This window comes from Ochotona princeps, chromosome 3, assembly GCF_030435755.1.
Source record: "Ochotona princeps isolate mOchPri1 chromosome 3, mOchPri1.hap1, whole genome shotgun sequence".
In the NCBI taxonomy this organism is placed as follows: domain Eukaryota; kingdom Metazoa; phylum Chordata; class Mammalia; order Lagomorpha; family Ochotonidae; genus Ochotona; species Ochotona princeps.
The window spans coordinates 49338060-49362595 of record NC_080834.1 but is presented as its reverse complement, the minus strand read 5'-3'; the positions used below and the strand labels follow the sequence as shown (position 1 = coordinate 49362595).

Sequence of the window (24536 nt, the reverse complement as noted above, 5' to 3'; positions counted from 1 at the left end):
GTTCTCATAGATTGGCTGTGGGAATTAGAACATGGTATGGATGTTTAAGATGCCCATCTGGGACACCCGTATTTGATATTGAAGTGCCCGAGTTTGACACCCAGGTCATTTCATGACTCCAGCTTCCTGCTAATGCAGGACCTAGGAGGCAGCTGTGATGGTTCAGAAAGTTGGCTTTCTTCCAGCCAAGTGAGAGAAGGGATTGACTGCCTAGCACCTGGCCTTGTCCTGATTTGTTGCAGGTGCTAAGGGAGCGCTTTCTCTCTCACTTTGCTCTTTGTCTCTTTCAGTGTGTCAGACAAGTAAGTAAATAACAAACTTTATAAAAATGAGGTGAAACATATTAAAGTTCTTGATACATAGTTGTCTGATATTGCTAGTGAAGATATAAGTACTTTTTAAAAAATAATACATTTGAAAAATACAATGCTTGTCTACATACATAAATTCATTAGTGGGAAAGTGGTTATGGATATGATGTCCTTTATAACTTGCTATTAGTGATCTTGTCCCAAACAAGCCCTGTGGTTCTAAAGTTACTCTGATGCTAAGAAAGTGTGAGATTTTATAAAAATGCTGAAATGGGACCTGTTGTAGTGATAGTAATGGATTATACAATTGTATTCTGCTTTCAGTATTCAATTTTTAAAAACACTTTTATGAAAACAAGAAGCATATGCAATACATACTGTTAGGAATACAACTTGATTTGCAGCTGTTTTAATACAAATGGTTAGTGATTGTTAATGTAAATTATTGTTTTTTCCTTGAGTTTGGGTAAATCAGGCAATAGGAATTGAATGTGTAGTAACTTTTGGTAGAGATACAGAAGTCCTTTTTTGTTTTTGCCTTAACATGCACACAGTATTTTGAAAAACAAAATTAAGGTTTTAAGGATATCTTAGAGGATGATACATTAGCCTTCCATTATGTTCTGCTCTAATAAGCTACAATTAAACTGCGTTAAATATAATGTAATAAATATAAAAATAGTGATTTGTACAAATACAACACATTGCTAAATAATTCATTAAAGATAATTTGATTGAGGTCTAACAGGGAAGGTCTAGAAAAATTTCATGGATCCATGCGTTTCTTGCGGGTGGGTGAAATAATTGGAACAGTGGTTTGCTGAGAGTGAGCCCTGAGGTAGGCTGGCTGTCACTGCATCCTCAGCTGAGCCTAGCTGAATGGGAAGGGTTAACAAATAAACAGACTCAAGTGAAGATATTCTTGGCTGAGTGATGCCATTTTGCTGTGAGCATGTGCCATTGGTGCTGACTTGTGCATCCAGCACAGTTCTGCGCTTGGGATTGATTCCTGTGAACCTTGTGGGTGGCACTAGTATTCTTTCTTCAGTTGTGGTACAGAGTGCAGGATGCATCCCTAATTTATATCGGTTAGTTTAAATTTTGGCCACTGTTAAATACATGTTTACCAGTAAAAATTAATATGTTGCTCTTCAACTTTTTTCCTTTTTTTTAATAATAGGAACATCGAAATTTGCCTTTTATGCGTGAGCTGAGGTATTTGTTTGCTCTTCTTGTTGGTACTAAAAGGAAATATGTTGATCCATCAAGAGCAGTTGAAATTCTTAAGGATGCCTTCAAATCAAATGATTTACAGCAGGTAGTTTTTTGTATTTCTCTGTCAACCATTTGCATTTAATCTGATCATTCCTTACACAGTTTTTCAGAAAATCCATGCCACAATTAAATGATGTGGATGTTAAAATAAATTCATATTAGAGTTTATTGTGTAGTTGAAGTTACTAAATGAATATAGTGAATAGACAACAATCAGGAAGTTGAAAAGTATAGCAAATGTCTGATAGACTAATCAGTATTGTTACTGGTTTAATAGCAGGGAATTATTTTCCCAAGTTAGGGAAGGTGTTTGAACTACATTTTCTGTAAATGAGGATCTTCTAAGTTTCTTTCATTTCCTTCCCTGTGTTTCTTCTTGCTTTTCTGGAAGTTTATTTTATACGGTGAAAATAAATAAGCAAAGATGGTACTCAAAAGATTTTTAAAATATAAAAAAATTCTAATAATGAATTTATGCAAAGGCATAGAAGTTATTTTAACATACTAAATTAGTTTACAGGGGTATCATAAATTACTATAATATGAATTATATGAAAACAATAAAAGATGGGTCTGCTGCTGTGGCACAACTGGTAATGCTGCTGGTTGTGATGCTGACATCCCTGATGGGGCAGGGTTTGAATTCCAGTTGCTCAATCTCCAATGCAGGTTCCTGTTAAAACAGAAGATGGCCTGACTGCTCCGGCCTCCCATCCATAATAGAAATCTTGAGAAGCTCCTGGCTCCTGTCTTCAGCCTTGATCAATCCTGGCCATCACAGCCTATGGGGGAGTGAAACAGCAGATGCAACATTCTCTCTCCTAAAATTTTGCCTTTGAAGTAAAATAAATTTTAAAACAATAAAGAGTATCCTCTAGTAGTTCTAGAGGCTAGAGGTCCAAATGAAGGAGTTGGCAGAGCCATGTTATCTCTGATAGCTCTTTTGTTATGATTATTTTTTCTTCCTTCTGGTAGTTCCTGGTGGTGTTTGCCTTGTGGTGGGATAACTCCAGTTTCTCTGAATACCTTCAAGTGGACTATTCCCCTGTGTGTCTGTGTGTCCTCCTTTTCTGTTTCTTTTTAAGTATATCCATGCTTTAATTTAGGGCCAGCCATTTTTCAAGATGACCTCGTCTGGAGATCCTGCCCTACTGTTATGTACAAGGACTCTTATTCCATGAGGGATCATTCTGAAATCCTAGGTTGACATGTATTTTGGTGGACTGCCTTTCAACCTACTCAAAGTGTTGTGGATGTTTTTTACTTGATTTTCCTGCTGATGGCAAACCTATGTTACATTGGAACAACTTCGTTAAGCCTAGTTTAGGTGGTAGTTTCAAGAATGGAAAGGTTATATGTTTGATCTGTATGGTCTTCAAAAAAAATTCTGTCGGAAAAATATTAAGATTGTGTCTTTCATATTTAGAGTTATTTGTTAAGGGAGACTGCTTACACTAATTCATCTAACTTGCAGTAGTCTCAATGGAATTAACTTTTCCTTATGGTTCTAATGCCTCTGTGTTCTAATTCATATTACTTTAGCAATTATGATTGTTCAATGCAAGTGCCACAATATTCGTTTTCTGTGCTAGAGAGTCAGAGACAAAGGAAAGGGTCAGTAGGAGATGACGTGTATGCCTGTGGTACACTCACGAGCCAGGGGCTGACTCCAGGTCAACAGGCCCTAATAAAGTTGAATTCAGTTTAAATGATTATATGTAAACATTGAATTAGGAGATGGAGTTGTCTGCAAGTGCTAATAGTGCTTCAGTGAGTGAAGCCAGTAATACTTTTCTTAATAAGCAACATTTTACTAAGAAGTATTGTCTTTTTTGCAAAGATTCATTACAGAGCTCTGTTGTAGTCAACTATTTTAAAAAAATTATTTATAAATTGAATTTTAATGTACATACTATTCCCAGTAACATTAGTGATGTTTTCAAATGATTGATTTTGTGATTTTTAAATTTCATGCATTTCTTGCATTTGATATGAAGTACTTTGCATGATACTTTCATGAGAAGTAAGTAATCACTCATTTCTAAAATCGGTTAGAAGTTTTATGTTACCATGTGTAGCTTTATTATTAGAAGGCTAAAATATCAAATAAGACTTTTTCTTTCCACAGCAAGATGTGAGTGAATTTACACATAAATTATTGGATTGGTTAGAAGATGCCTTCCAAATGAAAGCTGAAGAAGATACGTAAGTTACCGTGAAGTTTATTGATGGAGTCTTGTGAAGTCAATAAATAATAATCATTTTTCCTGGTTTTTTTTTATTAATTACATTGTATTATGTGACACAGTTTCATAGGTACTGGGATTCTCCCCACCCTCCTGTTTTTGTTTTTATGTTTTAACAGAAATATGAAGCTAATCCAGACTTTTGAGAATCCCAGTATTTATATTATTTACAAGCTGTTTGAAATTTGTGGACACAAATAAATATGGGTAGCTTTAAGTTCTAACATACAGTTGGAATTAAGTCAGTCAAATCCAAACTGATTCCTGGAAGGACTATTTTTTTAACATGTGTTTTTATAGGCATATTTTACAGAAAGGAGGGGACATTGAGAGGCCTTCCATCTACTGATTCACTCCCCAAATGGCTGCAATGGCCTGATATTAGCTAATACAAGCTAGAGGTCAGGAGCTTCCTTCAGGTCTTCTATGTGGATGCAGGAACCCAAGCACTTGAGCCATCCTTTGCTGCTTTCCCAGGTCATAAGCAGGGCATTGGATCAGAAGTATACCAGCCAAGATATGAACCAAAGCCTATATGGGATGCCAGCTCCGCAGGGGGAGGATTAGCCCATTATGCCAGCACACCAGCTCCTGGAAGGGCTGATCCTACAGAACCACTCCCTGTCCTTAGATTCAATAGCCACCTTAGAATCAGTGGTTATCACTCCACTGTGAGGGATGGGTTATTGGTAGGTTAAAATAACAGGGAGAGTGATTCTTGTGAAGAACTTGGGTAAGGAAACATGAAGACAGAGGTGAGAAATTCTTCCTTAATATTTTCTACTACTAATACATTTTTAGTCCTTAGACTTAACTGGTAAGGTCTTGGTTACTCAAGAAATATTTCCCATCTCCATGGAAGTAAAGATGGTTTGGGGGGAGGTCCTTCTCATACTCTCACGAGACCTTTCTCCTCATATCTAACTACCTAGCAATTGTCACATGTGTATTTCCTTGAAACATGGGTAAACTGTTTATAATGCATCTTCAAGACTGTGAGAAGAAATTACTGCACATAGTCTAAACAAAATCAAAGCCAAAAATCTAGATTGAACATTCTGTTCTCCTTATTCTATTTTTAACTGATACTCATCCTCATTGACCAATCAAGGTCTTCTAAGTGTGGCATTTCTAGCAAAAGCTTTTATTTTGTTTTGTTTTTGTTTATTTTTTAAATCAATCAATATTGCTGCAAATTAAAAAAATTTAAATCTTGTATACTTTTTTCAAGTCAGTGGTTTAAAATGTTGTATGACTGTAGAAGAATGAGCATAGTATCTCTGTAGACCTCATTTAGAACGATCTTTTCTGGATGGTGAGGTTGGCCAAATTTAATTTTGATGATCTGTGGTCACCTTATAATTCACTATATATGAATAAAATGGTCATTGTTTTCATTCAAATATTGCTTATAGCCATTTTCTGTATTTTCTCGTTTTTCTCACCAAGCTCCCTATTGGGCGTTAAGCCCTTTTTTTCTGTGATATAAATTTAAAATAATGTTTCAAAAAGTAAAAAGGAAAAAGGGGGAAGGAAGAAAGGTGGGAGAGCAGTGGAGAAAGGGAACACCGTCATGCTCTTAGAATTGTATCATAGGGCCCGGCGCCATGGCCTAGCGGTTAAGGTCCTCGCCTTGGACACGCTGAGATCCCATATGGGCTCTGGTTCTGATCCGGGAAGCCCCACTTCCCATCCAGCTTCCTGCTTGTGACCTGGGAAAAGCAGTCGAGGATGGCCCAAGGCCTTGGGACCCTGTATGCATGTGGGAGACCCAGAAGAGCTCCTGGCTCCTGGCTTTGGATCAACACAGCTCTGACCACTGCAGTCATTGAGCAGAAGATCTTCCTGTCTGTCTTTCCTCTTCGCTATATATCTGACTTTGCAGTAAAAATCAACAAATCTTAAAAAAAAAAATTGTATCAAAAATTGTCTCTATACGTCATATTGAATCTATTAAAATTAAATTTTAAAATATTCTTTTTTTTAGTATTTATTTTTTATTACAAAGTCAGATATACAGAGAGAAGAGACAGAGAGGAAACTTCTTTCCGATGATTCACTCCCCAAGTGAGCGCAACTGCCGATGCTGTGCCAATAATCCGAAGCCAGGAGCCAGGAACTTCTTTCCAGGTCTCCCACGCTGGTGCAGAGTCCCAAAGCTTTGGACCGTCCTCGTTTGCTTTCCCAGGCCACAAGCAGGGAGCTGGATGGGAAGTGGAGCTGCCGGGAATAGAACCGGCGCCCATATGGGATCCCAGTGTGTTCAAGGCGAGGACTTTAGCCACTAGACCACGCCACTGGGCCCTAAAAAAATATTCTGACCATTTAGCGTTAACAACCCAGTGAGGCTTCCCAAACTAAATGTAAACACATCACTCTGTGTTATCAAAACCCAGAAAACAGTTAAGTTTCTAAGTGATAACCCGTTGATCTTTTGAGTGTAAGGTTCAGAAAAATTACATTAAAACATCAGGTTAATTTGCATTCTGTATTTGAAATCTAACAAAATAAAAATCATTTCCTGATCTCATAGTATGATCTCAGCATGCCATTTCTGTGTCTGGATTAGTTTGTTCTGCAGCTACAGCCATCACTTTGATTTATATAGTACTTTAAATGTTAAATTTTATATGTATTTACTTTAGTTTTCAAGTTATCATTAGAACATAAATGATTACATTTTGAAATTTGAAATAGGTAAATTGTGGGGAGCGGGTTGCTGAAGAGAGCCCCGTGGTGGCTGCTGTGGCCAATAACCCAGGACCGGCAGCTGCTCTGCAAAGTGGAGAGACGAGAGCTGGTCTTGCCAGCAGGTGAGGCAAATTTGCCTCCTCTCCAGGGCCTGGCTAATCAGGTAGCACCCTGTGGACCCACGGGAAAAAGGATATATAAGTAGCCCATTTTAGGCGGGACAGGGAGCTACAGAGGACGGATGGACGGGACAGAGGACGAAGACGACGAAAGACTGGTTGGAAGTAAAGAGGCTCTTGAAACAGAGCCTGGAGTGTCGGGTGATTTCTTCCGCGGGTACGGGAGACCCCGGGGGACCCTGGGGGACCCTGATAGTAAATCTTTAACCTCTTTACTTTTCAATTAAACATAATATTACTTCCACCCTTAGTGTAATTTTCCTCAAAATGTTGCCACTGTGGCAAAAACTTAAGATATTATGATAACTTGAGAAAATCTCTTCGTTTTAATTTTGCCACAGTGCCTGCCTTTAATGACCAGTTGATTATAGACAGAACTTGTATTAAGTTTGGAGAAAACTCTGAAGAGATTAATTTTGTGCTAAGATTGTGATATTGGGGAGAAAAATCCATGTGGTTGCGAAATCTGTCACAGAGTGTGGTGTATGAGTGCTGCTTTCTTGTGGTGAGCTTAGAAGTTGATGCCGGCTTGCTTGGTCACCAGACTCTTCTTTTTCTGTCCATCACTCGTGTTCTCCTTGAGGGATCCAGTTTGCCAGAGCATGCTGCATTAAGTGGAATCTCAACTATTTGTTTATTGCCATAGTGGCTAGAGATACTGTGTTTTTGTTGAGAGGGAGAGACAGTATTGTCAATACAGAGGATGTATAGATATCTTCAATATGTTGGTTCACTCTGAACTCTGTTTTGCGCTAAAGTTCTTACTTTCTCATTCATACCTATTCAAGTTTTCTGTGAACATGTCTTGACAATGTTCTGCCTTGGTGCTGTTTCTTTGTAGCCTACTGCTTTCCTGAGTCTGTATTTGTTCTGTCTGAATGTGTGAGTCTATTCTGACTGGAGTTCTAATTTACTGTCTGCATTTTAAAGTCAGTTTCTTTTGTTCTTAGTCATATTTTTTAGTTTCCATAACTATTAAAGTTACCACCCTTTTTCTAAAATGTTCAAAGAAGGTGGAATTTGTCTGATCGAAAAACTTTTCATTTAAAATATGGCCTTTTCATCGTTCTTTTTGTCAGTATTTTTACTTTGATTTTTGAACCAGTGTGCTTTTACATTCTAGAGCAAAGTTTTTTTTTGCTTCTACTTGCTTTGTCATGGCAAGCCAAGGTATGGAATGTGGGAGGATTTGCCCTGTTTCTCTGATTATACGAAAATGTCATTTTATCCTAAAGTTCTTTTCATGTTTTATATGTATATCAGCAACATTAAAATATTTGAAAGCATTGATTCAGAGCATTCAAATGTTAAAAATCTGGCAAATTCACAAACGTTAATTACAATGGTGAGACAAAATATAGGATGGAATAGCTTTGAGTGAGTGCTAGTCTGGTCAAAGCTGTTCCTGTAGTGGTGATAGCTATTTTAGGATTGTGTGTACCAAGGTGGGTGCAGGGAATAGCATATTCAAATTTTGCATAAATCTTTCCTGATTCATACTGCTTTATCTCATTCCTAGAAAGTCCAGATAATCATGTGTTACACAGATTCAAATGCAGGCTTCAAGTTTTATAGTAATAGAACAGCAGGTACTTTGTGAACACAGACTATGTCAGAGTTCCTTCTGAGTACTCATTTTGACCCTGTAAAAATCCTGTGAGTTCAGTTACCATAATTATCTTCAGTTGACATGAGAAGAAATGGCAAAATGAATTTAAGTTCTTTGTCCAAGGTGACACAGTAAATATTAGAACCACATATATGATAAACACATAAATGCTTTTGTACTTTTAATGTCTTATTTAAAGGTTGCATAGTTGTAACCACATTTCTGTTTCTTATCTTGCTTTAGGGATGAAGAAAAGCCAAAGAACCCCATGGTCGAGTTATTCTATGGAAGATTTCTAGCTGTGGGTGTACTTGAAGGTATAGTTTACCCATTTACTCTTTTACTACAAGAGAGTGTTATTTGTTAGTTCCTTTAATTTGATAGTGCTTATGCATTTAAATATATTTGTTTTGCAATTTCATGGCTCCAAATAAACATTTGCGTAATTGGGTAAATGAACAGGGAGGTACAAAATGCATCGTCCCTTGCTAATTAATATTTACATCTTATTACCCTAATGTCTTTTCCAGTAAGAGAACTTCTGTGATGATCTCAGTTGCTGGGTTATGAATTAGTGCCACCATAATACTTTAACGAGTTATGGGTTTCGTATTTTAGACTTTCAGCTTTGGGATTAAGGACATTTAGTAAAGCCTATGTAGAAATTCCCAAAACTAATAATTTAAAAATTCCTGTGATCTGAAACAGGGCTGGTATAGGCTTTTCAGATAAGGGGTACCCAGCTTGGATTACGGCTGAATACTGGCCAGAATGTGATGCTCAGTTTTTCTTCCCCTGTATTAAAATTAGAATAAACATGATGTTAGAGTTTGCATTTATTTATTAATTTGTTTTAAAGGTTTATTCATTTATTTGAAAGGCAGAGTGACACACAGACAAAGAGAGTGTGAATATTAGTTGATTTAACTTACGGTCCGTTCATTTATTCACTGCCTAAATGGCTGTAAGCACTGGTACTGGACTAGACTGAAGTTAGGAACCTTGAACTCCATCTGTATCTTCCGCCTGGGTGGGAGAGGCCCGAGCACCGTGGCCATCTTGTGCTTTCCCAGGTACATTAGCAAGGAGCTGGATCTGAAGTACAGTGACGAGAATAGGACTGGCATTCATGAGATGCGGGCGTTGAAGTGGTGGGTTATACCTGCTGTCCTACAGTGCTGCTCTGAGTAGTCTCATTTTTCAAGCAATTATAAAATTATTTAGATCATAGTTTTCAAGAAAGGGTTAGGTTCCATGTTTTGGATAAATCATCTGAAAGTGATACTGCTTCATCTATTTAATTACCTAGAATTAAAATTTAGGCTCATGTGGTTTCTCTTTCATTTTCTTAACAAGAGAAATAGAAAAAAAAACGTGGTATGTAATGAAGTAAGTCTCTAAGCATAAGCATTTGAAAATATTTTTCCTAAGTAACTCAGTGTTTCAGCTCTGAAAGTTACTTTTTCCAGATCATTTAAAATATAAAAATCTGGGATTCCCATGAAGTTTTGTTTAAATACAATTTCAGGTTATATTTAGGCATTCTGAAGCTGTGAATATACCTGGTGAGGCTATACCTGGCCACTGTTACGGCCTGCATCAACATTTTTATTCATGTTGCATTTTTTAAAAGACTTACTTATTTTTGTTGGAAAGCTAGATATAGTCAGAGAAGAAGAGACAGAGAGGAATATCTTCTGTCCCATTTATCTACTCCCAAAGTTGCTGCAATGCCCGGAGCTGAGCTGATCTGAAGCCAGGAGCCCGGAACCTCTTTCAGATCTCCCATGCGGGTGCAGGGTTGGATTCTTTTAAAAATGCTTATCTAAAATAATTTGTCCTTCAGGACTGAAAATTAGTTCTAAGTTGGGTTGTATAAATGTTGCTTCAATAGATTTCTGCTCCAATTCGTGCTTCATTAAAAACACTTTACAACTTGCTCTTACCATTCTTGTCATTTAGCTTCCTAATATTTTCCTTTGCATCAGTGTTTTACAGCGGTGATGATCAGCTTGTTGCTAAAGCACCTGTGCTGCACAAGCCCTTCAGCTCTGAGAATTTCTGGTGCCTTAAGGCTTACAGTTTGCTTCTCTCAGGGCTTTGCTGAGCTGCATTTCTTTCCTTGCTCATCATTAAAATCACCTTTGTAAATACCCAAATGCCTTTTGTCTCCATTCCCTCAGGTACTACCTCCCTGGTAATGAGCTGGCCCTCCTTAACTACTGGTATTTTCACTGCAGATTAAAAGTGCCTGCTTGGTACTGTGGAAAGGTGACCCAGTGGGCTAATTGTAATAGATCATAAGTTAGTGGAAACAACATCAGAAGTAAAACTGCAACCCTCACTGGAGTTCGGCGGGGCAAATGTGCTATCTGCAGTCCTATAACCCTACCAGGCATTCACACTTGTTTTGTATAATCACTGCCCTGCCTCTCATTTTCTGCAATAACTATTTTATTGCTTCTACTCACTTCAGAGCTAACTTCTTTGTCTCTTCATTCTTACTATTCTTCCTACCATTCTTCTTTTCTCTTTACATACTTTTTTCATTCTACTATTGCAACAAAATGGCCCCAGCTGGAGACCATTATGCTCAGTGAAATAAGCCAATCTCTAAAGGACAAATATCATGTTTTCTCTGATATAAGGGAACCTTCATGCAAAATACAAGATCAGCATATATAATATATATGTAGGTAGATATGTACATACATATATTCATCTAGAGGAACTGTATAGTGGAGATGAGTATACAAAGAAGATACATCTCTATTCTTGAATAATAAATGGAGTTACAATGCAATTGTTAAATATGTCTTGACCACAGGATGCTGGATTTTCTGCCATTGTCTATATCTACAATGTCAGGATACACTAAGCTAGCAAAACAATGGACTTGTGAAGGACTATACTATTGGAAAAATATAGGGGAAAGAGGAGCGGGGAGTAGAAATGGGTAGAGAGGAAGAGGAAATCCCTGAACCTAAGGAATCGTATCATAGAAAATAATGTTAAAAATAATTATATGCAACTAAATAATTGACTAGTAATAAAAATATTTATTTGAATTCTTGAATGAGTGATTAGACCTTAATCATCCCCTGTCTGTGTGTCATCAGCTACTGTCTTTCCACCCTTGATTCTCAGTATTCATACATGGAATGTTTTCTAAAATCTTGAAGTTAACAAAAGCACTATCCTTTCTCATACTTTACCACCTTTCTTTGGGAATGAGCTTTCTTTTCATTCTTATTCAGGGTTAAACTCCTTAGAAAGACAGCAGATTCAACTTTTAACTTCTAATATATTTAACCTGCCTTACCTTAGCTTCTGCCAACCACTTTGCAAAAAAGGGGTTGTTCTTAACGTCATTGATTTCCTAAATGTAGTGAGATCCATTGCATCTGATTCAAGCTTCATATTGAATTTTTATAAAATATTAATGCTGTTAATATATCCATCCTCCCCTCTTCTCTTCTTTCTGTAAAAGCACACTTACCAAGCTTCTGTGATAACATTCTCTCGGCTTTTCCCTTTGGTGTAAGTTAAATTTATAATCTTACATCTGAAAGTAGGAGGTCCTTGATTCTTAACCTTTTTCCTCTTCCTGTTTCATTCCCTTGGCAATCTGAAATTGCCTTGAATTCTTGCTATCAACAATCCAATGATTCTCTAGCTATTTATATCCTACGACCAAAATATCAGTCTTAGCTATAGTCTCATATATTTAATCCTTTCGCCAAGCTGAAATCTTATAGGTCATTTTTAAACAACTATTTTTTTTTAAATTGTGCCATCCAGTGGCAAACTTATTTTTTTTTTTCCCACTTTTTTTATTATAGTTTTGATAATGGTTACATAGTTAAAAAGGTTCAAGGGCTATAGGAAAGTGGGTAAGACTGTTATTTCTACATTGTTTCCTTCATGTATCTGGGGTAAAGGGGGATATTAAGGGAGAAGCCCCACCCAGTCTCCCACCCAGCCAGATCCCTGATGTGGGGCATGTTCCCAGATACTTGCTCAAGTGGTTTCGATAGTTCACCAGTTCTGAATTGCTGCCAGTCTCCCCACTCCAGCACAATCAGGTCTTTGAAGAATCCACTGATTGACAAAGTCCATCTTTAGAGTCTCTGTTTGCCCAGTTTTTCACTGCCAACATATGGCTGAGGTGGTCGATTGACTTGTTGTATCCACTGTCTTTTCATGGTTAGGATTCTGAGTCCGGCAGTTTGATTGGGGATATCCCAAAAGAAACTGAGGTATTCCCAGACCAGATTCTTGTATGTACTAGCAAGTACAGGGCCCGGCGTAGTCCATCGCCCCAATCAGCTGGCTGTTGCAATTGCTGTGTCAGTTCTGTTTCCAGCCCTGTCTTCCACTGGAACCAATGGATGTTGCAGTCCACTCTAATTCTTCTCAGCACTCACATAAACCAGTGGGAGCTGCAGCCTAGTCGGAGCAACCCACAATAACCAGCAAGTTTAACACTGCTGCCTTAAGACAAAACAAAACTGATGGCTCAAGTGCTAGAGCTATTGTTACTGTCATGGGAGACCTGGATAATTCTGTGCTTCTGGCTTCAGCTTGGCCCAGCCTTGGCTACTCTGGGCAACTGTGAAATGAACCAGTGGATGAAAGATAAGTCTTCCTGACTATGTTAGTTTCCCTTTCAAATAGATGAAAATAAATAAATTTTAAAAATACGTGAAAAAATTGGTGTTCCTGCTAAGAAAATTTGTGTTATTCTTGATAGCTTTATTTTCCTACAGTCTCCAATAATGCTTTCAAGTCCCTTAAATCCTTTTAGATCTGTGTTTTTTATGTGAATATAGTGCATTTAATTTTGTTTGTTTTGTATAATCTATTACCACATTCCGTTTATTTCTGGATGTATCCTGTAGTAGTCCTAACAGTCTCATGTACTTTCCACAGACACCATAAATGTATGTCAAAAGCACAAATCCTATTCTGTCCTTAGATGTAACAATCCATCGTCTTTTTTAATGCTCAGAATGTATTTTTAAAAATTAACAAAATAAGCAACTGTGTAGATCTTGACCTCCTACCTAATGTTTTATTTTCACTTCCTCCTATCCCACCAAGGCCAGTGAGCTTCCTTTAGCTCCTCAAACACGCAGTCTTTGCCTCCCTTTTCACCTGCTCAGTATTCATGGGAATACTTCCCAGCTCCTCCACTCTGTTACCGTGCTAAATCCTGCTCGTCATGCAGCTCTCAGCTTAAAGGTCACTTTGCCTTGGAAGCTTTCCCTCTCTACCCTCCTGCTCAAGACTAGCTCTCCTTTCATACACTTGCACGGAACTTACTGTAATAAACAGTTGTTTGTTGCTATGAATACTTGCTGTTAATGTGTATATTTAATGTATATATAATATTTTCCCTACAAATGAGGCTAAGTTCCCTTAGGTCAGAGATCATGCTGGTCTTCCTCATCATTTATTTTTATATAAACTCAGTGTTTACCAAACTATCTTGCCATTGGATAGTGTTTCTTGTCAAAATAACCACATATGCATGTTTGTGTGTATTTATTATCCGTGACAGTCGTGACACATAGGGGCGTTCTACCGTTTCATTATTCTCAGGAACATCATAAGTGGCAACTTTTGCAGGCTTTCAGGTTGAGAAGAGAATCTGTGTATTTACTTGTGAGCTGCTAACAAGCTGTATTGTGGAACATGAATTTAATCAACTTTACCCCTTCCTGTAGGTAAAAAATTTGAAAATACTGAAATGTTTGGTCAGTATCCGCTTCAGGTCAATGGGTTCAAAGATCTACATGAGTGCCTAGAAGCTGCAATGATTGAAGGAGAGATTGAATCTTCACACTCAGAGAACTCAGGAAAATCAGGCCAAGAGGTGAGTTCAGCACTCTGATATGTTCTTCCTTTCCCAGTCTCTCTTACAGTGCTATGAAGCACAATAGAAGATTCTTATTAAGTAACTTACAGAGTACACAGAAAAATGCACTTGAATGTATTTAAGACATATTTAATTATGACAGTTGAGAGATATTTCAGACATGTACTTAGGCAGCATAGTCTGTGATTCATGTTAATCATGGCTTCTCAATCAAGGGGCAGTCACAAATGAGGAGCATGGTACTCCTTGAAGATAAAAACACTGATTTAGGGTGATTTTTATATAGGTGCATGCTACTTATACCAAATGTTGGAATTTGTCCAGGCCTGTATGAACTTTCTTCTTGGGAAAAACAAAAACAAACAAACAAAAAGCCAGCTTCTAGTGCAAAAACAAACCCTTAAACTCAGGTTGTGAGCATGTTTGTCTGCCTCCCGCTGGCCTCCTTCCCTCCTCTCTGTCCATCTGCCTCTCTTGCTCTGCATATATATTTGTCAGTCCTGGACACTACCACAGAAAATAAAGGCAAAATCACGTGTTTCTGAATCTATTACTGTTAATCACCATTGACATTTGGCTACATAGCAGTTCTGTGCCTGAGAATAAGGGTCTTCATTTGTGTCATTAAGCACTGTATCTCTGTGGGATACTGTGCTGACTATACATAGAAGTAGATGATAGGTGTTCAGAAAGCAAGGAAGTGAAATTTATCAATGACCATCAAAAAAGGATTCAGAGATCTTTGTACTGCATAGATGCATAATATCAAGTAATAATGTATCTGTGTTCATCTAAAATAGAATTAGGTTCTTATTTCTTTGAGATTAAGATTTCATTTAGATTACACGATTTTGTAAAAAGGCAAAATTAGCCTTTCCTGTCAGCTGCTTGCAAACTTTTCTTTCCCAGTTCATCCACATATACTAAAAAATAGTGTCTGCTATGTTTTTGGTGGGTGACGGGTGTTTGAGGAGGAAGGAGAAGAGATTCTGTTGAATTTGTTTATCTCTGTCATAGCTGATCTGCTTAAGGTAATGCGTAGCAGATGCTGATGTAACACTGCAAAGCTATCTGACCAGCGTGTGGGATGGAGATAGGGTATCTGAACACTAACATTTCACAGATGATTTAATATGACTCTTCAGTTAAGAGAATTTAAATGCAGCAGATTTATTTGACTGATTGAGAAACAGATCTCTAAACAAGGAACTTTTGAAGAGACTCCTCAAGGGAGCAAGAAAGCAAACTCGCTGAAGTCTGTTTCATCTGTTTGCTGTTAATCAAAAATATAATAGATTGGACAGGAGGACAGGATGTGGGGAAACAACTTTTAAGTGAAATACAGTAGGGCTGTTGGTAAATAATCTTTCTTAGATATTCTTAAATTTAAAGATTGGTTATCCTGAATAGAATCTGGTTTTATTTACTAAAAATGCTATTTTTCTCCTTTATTTTGCTGGCTTCATACACAAAATGACTTGTAATACAGCATATATTTTCTGCTTATGTTTTTCCATTTATTCTAAGAAATTAAATATTTTGTAATCTTTCATGAATTAGCAGTTTCTAACCGATGTCAATACTGATATATTTTATCATGTAATTCGTACCTTAAAATGTGTACATTTGCTAGACAGAAGTTTCAAAGATTCAACATGCTTTAAAAAAACTCTTCATTTGAGCATAGCATGTTAAACGTTTTAGTAATGTTTACAATCTTTTTAAAAGGTTTATATATGTTTATTGGAAAGTCAAATATACAGAGAGAAGGAGAGACAATAGAGGATGATATTCCACATGCTGATTCACTCTCCAAGTGGCCACCACGGCCAGAGCTGAGCCAATCCGAAGCCAGGAGGCAGGAGTCACCTCCTGGTCTCCCACGTGGGTACAGGATCCCAAGGCTTTGGGCCGTCCTCGACTGCTTTCCCAGGCCACATTCGGGGAGCTGGATGGGAAGCAGGACTGCTGGGATTAGAACCAGTGCCCACATGGGATCCTAGTTCATGTGAGGCAAAGACTTTAGCCGCAAGGCTACCACACTAGGCCCGATGTTTATAATCTTAATATATCCTTCAGAATAACTTATTTCTTATTGAGTTTCCAAAAATCAATAATAGCAAACAGACTATTTTTAACTTGCAGCAATCCTTGATAATAGTTTTTCAGTTTTATTTGCTCAGAATTATTGATTTTTCTTTACCACACAAACATCATTGTTAAAATAGCTGTAGCCAACCAGCATAGAAATATCTCAGATTTTGAGAATTACTTGAGTTGATTATCTGGAGGTGGGTATTTTCCACAGTTGTTAATACACTGTATGGAACCCCTGTGTATCAGAGTTCATAGTTTGCATCCCACTTCAGATCCAAATTGAGCAGATGAGGGCTCAAGAACTCGAGCCTTTACTACCTATGAAGCGATCCAATTGAGTTCTGGCCTGCTTGGCTTTAGCATTTCTCAGCACAGTTGTTGCAGGAGTTTGGGGTGTGACCCAGTTGATGAAGATCTCTCTTTGTCTCTTTTACCATGTCTGTGCATTTCAAGTAAAATGAAAGAAAACATCCAATGATCTATAAGAATGCCAGTTTTTGAAATGGCATACCAAAAAAACAAGTTAAAATTATTGTGTGAAGTTGGATTGTAAAGGAGATGCATCATTACTGGGAATCATGGCATGTTTTTATGTATGCTTAGAGAGTATAGATCAAGCACTACACAAAGCCTTATAATCCAGTTAACAAAAGGGTGAACACGAGATATATGAGGCTACTAGTGACCTAATATACCCTGTATTTTTACAGTAATTAGTTTTCTGGTAAGTGGAAAGAACATATATACTCTATGGATAAAACTATTAGATAAAACTCTTACTGTTGCTTATCAACATATGCTGTGTAGTAGATCTATGTACTACACTTTACTCCCAACTGCTATTCTACTCTCCAGATGTAACTTCTGGGGTTAAAGCTGTGGCTTTGGAGCCAGGAATGCAATGCTAGTTGCAATGGTTGTACCAGAAACCCAGTTACTTGAGCCATCAGTACCTCCTGCCAGGGTCTACATGACTGGGAAGCTGCAGGCAGAAGCTAGAGCCACAGGTCAAACCCAGAAACTCTGATGTAAAATGTTAGCATCTTAACCTGAAGTCCAAATGCCTGCCATGTGTAGGCTGTAATTTTATATCACTTGAGGCATAATAGGTTTGTTTGTATCAGCAGCCAGACAAATAAGAATGTATTACACTGTGTTATCTCCATCCTACAAGGTCACTAAGTGAGATAAAATTTTCAGCTCCATTATATTCTTGTGCAATTATCATTGTATATACACTGCATTGTTGACCAAATGTCTCAGTTTAATGTAGGAATATACTTAGAACTGTTATTTAAATCATAATAATTAAAAAGTATGCAGTTCAGAGATTAGTAAGGCTGCCCCCAAAACTGGGGAGACCAGGTAGGATCAGAAGTACCTAGGAAAACAGCAGGTGATGGCCCAACTGCTTGGGCTGCTGTCACCCACATAGGAGGGCCTGGTTCTTACTGCCATCCTGCCTACCCCTGGTCATTGCAAGCATTTGAAGAATGAATTGTCAGATCAAAGATCTCTGTTTCTGTTTGTCTCTGTTGTTCCTTCTCTCTCTGTCACTTTGTCTGTCAGATATAAATAAGTCTTAAAGTAAATGAAAGGACAATGAACTGGTCATAGTTTTTGCACTAAAACAAGCAAAAAACTCTGTTTGTTGTGGTTAGTTTACTTCTTAGCTTTGCTTAATTTCCAATGAGGAATTTGAAGTGGTAGTTGTGTTCTGCATGTTTTTTCCACATTTGTATAATGTGTCCAAAAGGCAGCTATTTTCAGCACCTTGAAACTTTTACAGATAAGCTCAGAAGCACTAATGCTGCCAACATTAATTGTGTTAAATCCTTTATTCACTAACTGCAGGAATCTAGTGCTTCCATTTGTTGATTTTATATACTACAAAAATATGTTTAGAATTAATGGAGAATAGCATCAGTTTTACTATTTATCTTTCTTAACTATGACATTCCAGTTAGATTACAGAGGTGTGTATAGATATTTCTCATTGGTGGTCTTCTGTTTTTTAAAGGTTTATTTAGTCTATTGAAAAATCAGATATACAGAGATTAGGAGAGACAGAGAGATCTTCCGTCCACTGGTTCACTCCCCAAGTGGCCACAATGGCCAGAGCTGAGCGGACCCAAAGCCAGGAGCCAGGAGTCTCTTCTGGGCCTCCCACATGGGTACAGATTCCCAGGGCTTTGGTCCATCCTCGACTGCTTTCCCGGGCCACAAGCAGTGAGCTGAATGGGGAAGCGGGGCTGCTGGGACATGAATAGGCACCCATAAGGGATCCTGGCACTTTGAAGGTGAGGACTTACGCCACTAGACTACCGTGCCAGGCCGTTTTTTCTTTAATTTAACTGAATTATGCTGTGTTTTTCAAAATTTTTAAGTGTATAATGCTATAATCACAATATTAATGTTGTAGAGCTAAGCACACTACTTATATTTTAAAAAATCAATAAGAGTGCCTGATTATCTCCTTTTGTCCACAACCACTTTAGAATGAGAAAATGAAATCCTCCTATTTTTGTATAGGAAAACCCTGCCATTGCTAGTGATAGGTGCATTCAAAACAAACTTGTTATCGTTTTATGATCATCCTTTCCTAAAGCATACCAGCATTGGATCATTTCATTCTTATGACCATTGTAGATTGCTGTGAAATAAAATGTGCATTTCATTTTAATGACATTTAAAATATTGCAATAAAATATAAAGAATTGCAGAATACTACTTGAGTTGAATATAAAATGAAGAGAATGTTTTTCTAAGCCATCAAAACTTCTCTTCCTGATGTATATGGAATACTATTTCAGCTCTTAATGCTGATTAAGAATTGATGCTATACACACCTAGAATCTATATGTCTTTTTCATTTGAGAGGCAAAGAGCCAGAGATAGAAATGAGACTTCTGCCATCCAGGTGTACTGTCCATGTACCTACAATAATGCAGGCTGGGCCAGGCTGAAGTTAAGAGCTAGGAACTCAATCTAGTTCTCCCTACCCTGAAACTTCTTGGCGATGTGCCTTGGTATGATGCTGGAATCAGGAGAAAAGCTAGGACTCAGTACAGGACAGATGAATCTTAATCACTATCCCGAACACCTCCAGTGGTTGCAGCTTGACAAAATTGTGTGTGCAGTTTTTGAATAGTTAGCTTGTGGTGATGCAAGTAAAAATGAGCAGATGTTTGGCTCAGTGTTTTGGGGTGCACCATATAAAAGACCACTGAAGCCAATTTAGAATGTAGGGAGTCTTTATGAACCAGCTGGCTTCTGCCTCCACTCAGAACACCCTGAACTTTCATTGCAGTGAACTTTTAAAGGAAAAAAAAAAAAAAAAAACACTTATTGCCGGCCTTTGCTCTAGCAAGCAAACAGGGGTACAGAGCTGCAATAAGCAGGTTAGGGCCAAGACGAACAATTCTGTAGTTACAATTAAACTTCTTGGAAATTGGTTCCATTTTTTCATGGGGCTCAGTTCCCAGGACCTGGTTCTTTCTTTCATGGGGCTATGTTCCCAGCACCTGGTCACTCTCTAGGGGAGGAGGATCAGTCTAACCCAACCAGTGACTCTGGGATGCACTCACTCTATAATTTTCATCCTGGTATAGTAGCAGTTAGAAGTCCCACTTGGAATGCTTGTTAAGCCAATCTGAAATCAGGATCCAGGAGTTTGTTCTAGGTTTTCCATGTGAGTGCAGGGTCCCAAAGCTTTGTGCCTTCCTCAACTGCTTTCCTAGGGTGCGGAAGACAGTTGGATGGGAAGTTGGTTATCCAGGATATGAACCTGTACACATATGGGATCCTGGTGCTTGCAAGATTAGGACTTTAGCCACCAGGCAACTGTGCTGGGTCCAATTGATTAAAAAAAATAAAACTTATATCAACATCCTGTGCCTAAAACTGAAATGAAGAAAAAATAAGGTGGTATTATTTATTGCTTTTTTTTCCTTTCAGCATTGGTTTACTGAACTACCACCTGTGTTAACATTCGAATTATCAAGATTTGAATTTAACCAGGCATTGGGAAGACCAGAAAAAATTCACAAAAAATTAGAATTTCCCCCGGTTTTATATCTGGACAGGTACAGTCTGATATACTATAATATTCCATTTAAAATTAGTAGAAAATTGATTAATTTTGCTTTTTGCTATTAATCATTAATTATTAATGTAATACTATTTGTCAAAGAAGAAATTGCAGGATTCCTGTTATATGGAAGTAAAAAGAATTGTAATCCTGGAATTCTGATTGGATGTTAAAAGAAATACTTTTTCCGTTTAGAATATCTGATTATCTTAGAGAATTTCTAACAGATTGCTGTTTCATACTGCTAGTTTTAATATTGTACAATTATAAGATCCTTGGAAATGCTAATGATTGCTTTTTTTCCTTGTAGGTATATGCACAGAAACAGAGAAATAACAAGAATTAAAAGGGAAGAGATCAAGAGACTTAAAGATTACCTCACAGTATTACAGCAAAGATTAGAAAGGTATTTTATTTTTTATGAGATTGTGAGATAACTATGAGAAGTCATATGATTGGTAACTGTCTACATTTTGAATTTTAAGTTTACTTTGACTTATTGTAAGGGGTATATCTCATATTTTTAAATGAGATTTTACTTAAATAGTTCTAAGTTTTTTTAGAGATACATACTAATCTATAATTGCATTTAGATGACTTAGTGTTTAAAATCAAACAGATAATAAAATCAACAGATAATATTCCATGTGTTGAAAATAGAAGTAAAAGTAAAGCAATCTGGTATTGGATTTTTCCTTTTTGCATGTGGTTAAACTACGCTTGAGCTTTCCATTAAAATAAGTAAGAGATGAATTTTTTTTCTCCTTTATATAGAGGATACAAACTGAAATGCCCTTCTGCTTCAAAGAAGTTTCCTAAATGCATCAGTTCATATACAGGATGGTTGGGGCTGCCAAGAACACAGATTTATGTATACAGAGTAACACTGAAATTACACTTGGCTTTAGTCCCACTCTTGTCTGTAGCTTCTGACTACTTATTAAATAATTCAGAATCTAAACTTTCTTTTTTTTAAGACTTATTTATTTTTATTGGAAAGCCAGATATACAGAGAGGAGGAGAGACAGAGAGGAAGATCTTCTGTCTGCTGATTCACTTCCTAAGTGGTCGCAAGGGCTGGAGCTGAGCCAATCCGAAGCCAGGAGCCAGGAGCTGCTTCTGGGTCTCCCACGCAGGTGCAGGGTCCCAAGGCTTTTGGCCGTCCTCAACTGCTTTCCCAGGCCACAATCGGGGAGCTAGATGGAAAGCGGGGCTGCTGGGATTAGAACTGGTGCCCATATGGGATCCCGGACGTGCAAGGCGAGGACCTTAACCACTGCGCTACAGTGCTGGGCCCAGAATCTAAACTTTCAAGTGTTAATACAAATAAGACTGATATCTGTTGACAGAAATGTGACCTAAGGGATTCCCATTTATAATATCTAATCTGTCAATCTCTTAATTGGTATTAGATTAATACTGTTATAGATGAGATGTAATATATATAATATGATATACAAAATGGTATATATATATATATGATAAAATAGTGTTAAAAAAGTTAACAGCCTAACAGTTTTCATACAAAATAAATTGTAATGTTAGTGATTTTTGTTCATGAAAAATATCATAACTGTATTAAGAATTATCAGAGGTTAAAAGGTAGGAAGATAATAGGATTCATCATATTTTTTGAGATTAAATGACATCTAAAATTGGAAGCAGTCTTCTGAGGCATTAGGATTTCCAGTTTTCATCTTCCTGTTGAGTCAGATTTTAGGGGTAGCATTTAGAAATCATTAAAATGTATACAGGCATTCAGTCCCAATCACCTTTGGTTTCCTTTATTTTTATCTTGTTGCGGAACATTTAATTATTTTTGAACTTATATTCAGTTTTGCCTTCTTTGTACACTGATGTATTTCTTTATTGAAGATTTATTTTAAGTGTTATACCATGTTTCATATTAGAATTATATTTAAAAAAAGCCAAAATACTGTATAGGTAAAAGCTTCCATGTTTTTATGCTTCACAGATATTTAAGCTATGGCTCGGGTCCCAAACGATTCCCCTTGGTGGATGTTCTACAGTATGCGTTAGAATTTGCCTCAAGTAAACCAGTTTGCACTTCTCCAGTTGAGGATATTGATGCAAGCTCTACATCTGGTGGTTCCATATCCTCACAGACATTATCAAGGTCAGGGTTTCTTGATGCAGGAGACACCTGCTTTACCTGTAGTAGTACATCATAAAGTAATTAAGACCTTCAAAGATAATTTCATATTGTAGATTATTGTAATACATTCTTGATTCACATAGATGATTTTGTATCTTCTGTTGGAGCTTTCTTATTTCATTGCTTTAGTATATTTTAGGATTGTAGATTGATGGTTTTACCATTTTTTCAGTTATACTTTAGGTTATTTTCATATCTAGTTAAGTTTTAATTTTCTTGAAGATTTATTTTCATTGTTAAGTCCGATATACAGAGAGGAGGAGAGGCAGAAAAGAAGATCTTCTGTCCATTGATTCACTCCCCAAGCAGCTGCAACAGCCGGAGCTGAGCCGATCCAAATCCAGGAGCCCAGGGCCATCTCCTGATCTTCCACACACGGGTGCAGGAACCCAAGGCTTTGGGCCATCCTCCACTGCTTTCCCAGGCCATAAGCAGTAAGCTGGATGGAAAGCGGGGCTGCTGGGATTAGAGTTGGCGCTCATATGGGATCCTGGTGTATTCAAGGTGAAGACTAGTCGCTAGTCTACCACGCTGGGCCCACGTTTTAATTAGTAAATAGTTTTAAAGCATATCAAGACTTAGAAATGGACAGACATGTTTCATCTACTGATTCACTCTGCAAATGCCTGCTAGAGTTAGAGCTGGACCAAGGACCTGGAATCTAGCATATTTCTGTTGTGTGAGTTGCAGGTACCTATGATACTGAGTAATTACCTGATGCCCCACAGGATTTATATAGCAAAAACCTGTAATTGGGCATCCACCCAGGACTTGAACCCAGGCATTATAGTATTTGATACGGTTATCCCAAGCAGCATCTGTAACTTGTGCACCAAATCCCTTGTCCCAGTTTCAACCTTCCTTGATCCTTGGAAGTAATACTGTAAAGTCAAGAATTTGTGTAGCCAGCACTTTGGCACAATGGATTAGGTAGGCTCTTGGAATGCCACCATCCAGTATGTGCATGAAGTCAATTCCTGGCTGCTCCACTTTGATCTGGCTCTCTGCTAATATGTGTAGGAAAGCAGCAGACGGTGTTCTGGATATTGGTCTCTGACACACACCTGGGAAATGTCAGTGGGGATCCAGGCTTCTGATTTTGGCTTGGCCCATGCCCAGCTGTTGTACTCGTTTGGGGACTGAACCAGAGAGTGAAAGACCTCCTTTTTGTCTACAGCTCTATTGTTTTGCTTTTTAAATCAACAAAATAATTAAAATCAATTTGGTTAATAATATGAGCTGCCAAATATTATCAAGAAAAGGTCTTTATAAACAAGCCTGCAGATTGTGTTGTCACTGATTAAAAACCAAAAAGTTGTTTTTACTTTAAAGCCAACAGTTCATTCTTTTAATAGTTTTGTGCTTATATTATGGAAGTCTTATAATATTAGATTTATTCATTTTTTAAAGATCTTTTCAAATTGGAAGGTACTTTAATTCCTATGTGCTTGGCATTATTTTTGTCAAGATATTCAGGTTAAAAATTTAATAGTAAATATTCTATGCTTTGAAAATATAGCCCAGTAGAGCCACAGGGAGCCTCTTCTTCAGAACTGCCAAGCACATCGCCTTCCTCCATTTCTGCCATTTCAACGAGAGCAGTGATACACAAACCATTCACCCAGTCTCGGATACCACCAGATTTGCCCATGCATCCAGCACCAAGGCACGTAACAGAAGAAGAACTTTCTGTGCTAGAAAGCTGTTTACATCGCTGGAGGACAGAAATAGAAAATGACACGAGAGGTAAGACAATTCTGGTATGCCTGTTAAAACTGATACAGAAAATCAGCTCTGAACGTGATATTTAAAGTCATTTTTTTTCCAGAAATTGTTCAATGAAAGATGAAATAGTGTGACTACTCACTGTCCTGGTCAAGTTAACAGGAGTCAACCGATTTCTTGTAAAATAGGTAGCTGATAATAACCGATAAAAAATCAGATAGTCTGATTTTCTGGTTTAGTGCTCTAAATTTGTATC

At 37.6% G+C, this 24536-nt stretch overlaps 1 protein-coding gene across 5 annotated transcripts in view; it reads left to right on the top strand.

Moving 5' to 3' along the window:
- The window catches only part of USP25 (ubiquitin specific peptidase 25), a 145823-nt gene that overhangs the window by 73447 nt on the left and 47840 nt on the right, over positions 1-24536 (top strand). For 4 of the 5 annotated variants that reach the window (XM_058661748.1, XM_058661747.1, XM_058661750.1 and 1 more), the window contains exons 7-14: positions 1492-1629; positions 3715-3791; positions 8555-8628; positions 14041-14189; positions 20247-20374; positions 20690-20785; positions 22355-22516; positions 24075-24301. In XM_058661748.1, coding sequence (XP_058517731.1) covers positions 1492-1629; positions 3715-3791; positions 8555-8628; positions 14041-14189; positions 20247-20374; positions 20690-20785; positions 22355-22516; positions 24075-24301 — 1051 coding nt within the window. The remainder of the gene's footprint in view (positions 1-1491; positions 1630-3714; positions 3792-8554; positions 8629-14040; positions 14190-20246; positions 20375-20689; positions 20786-22354; positions 22517-24074; positions 24302-24536) is intronic. The other variant, XM_058661749.1, reaches the window with a different exon arrangement.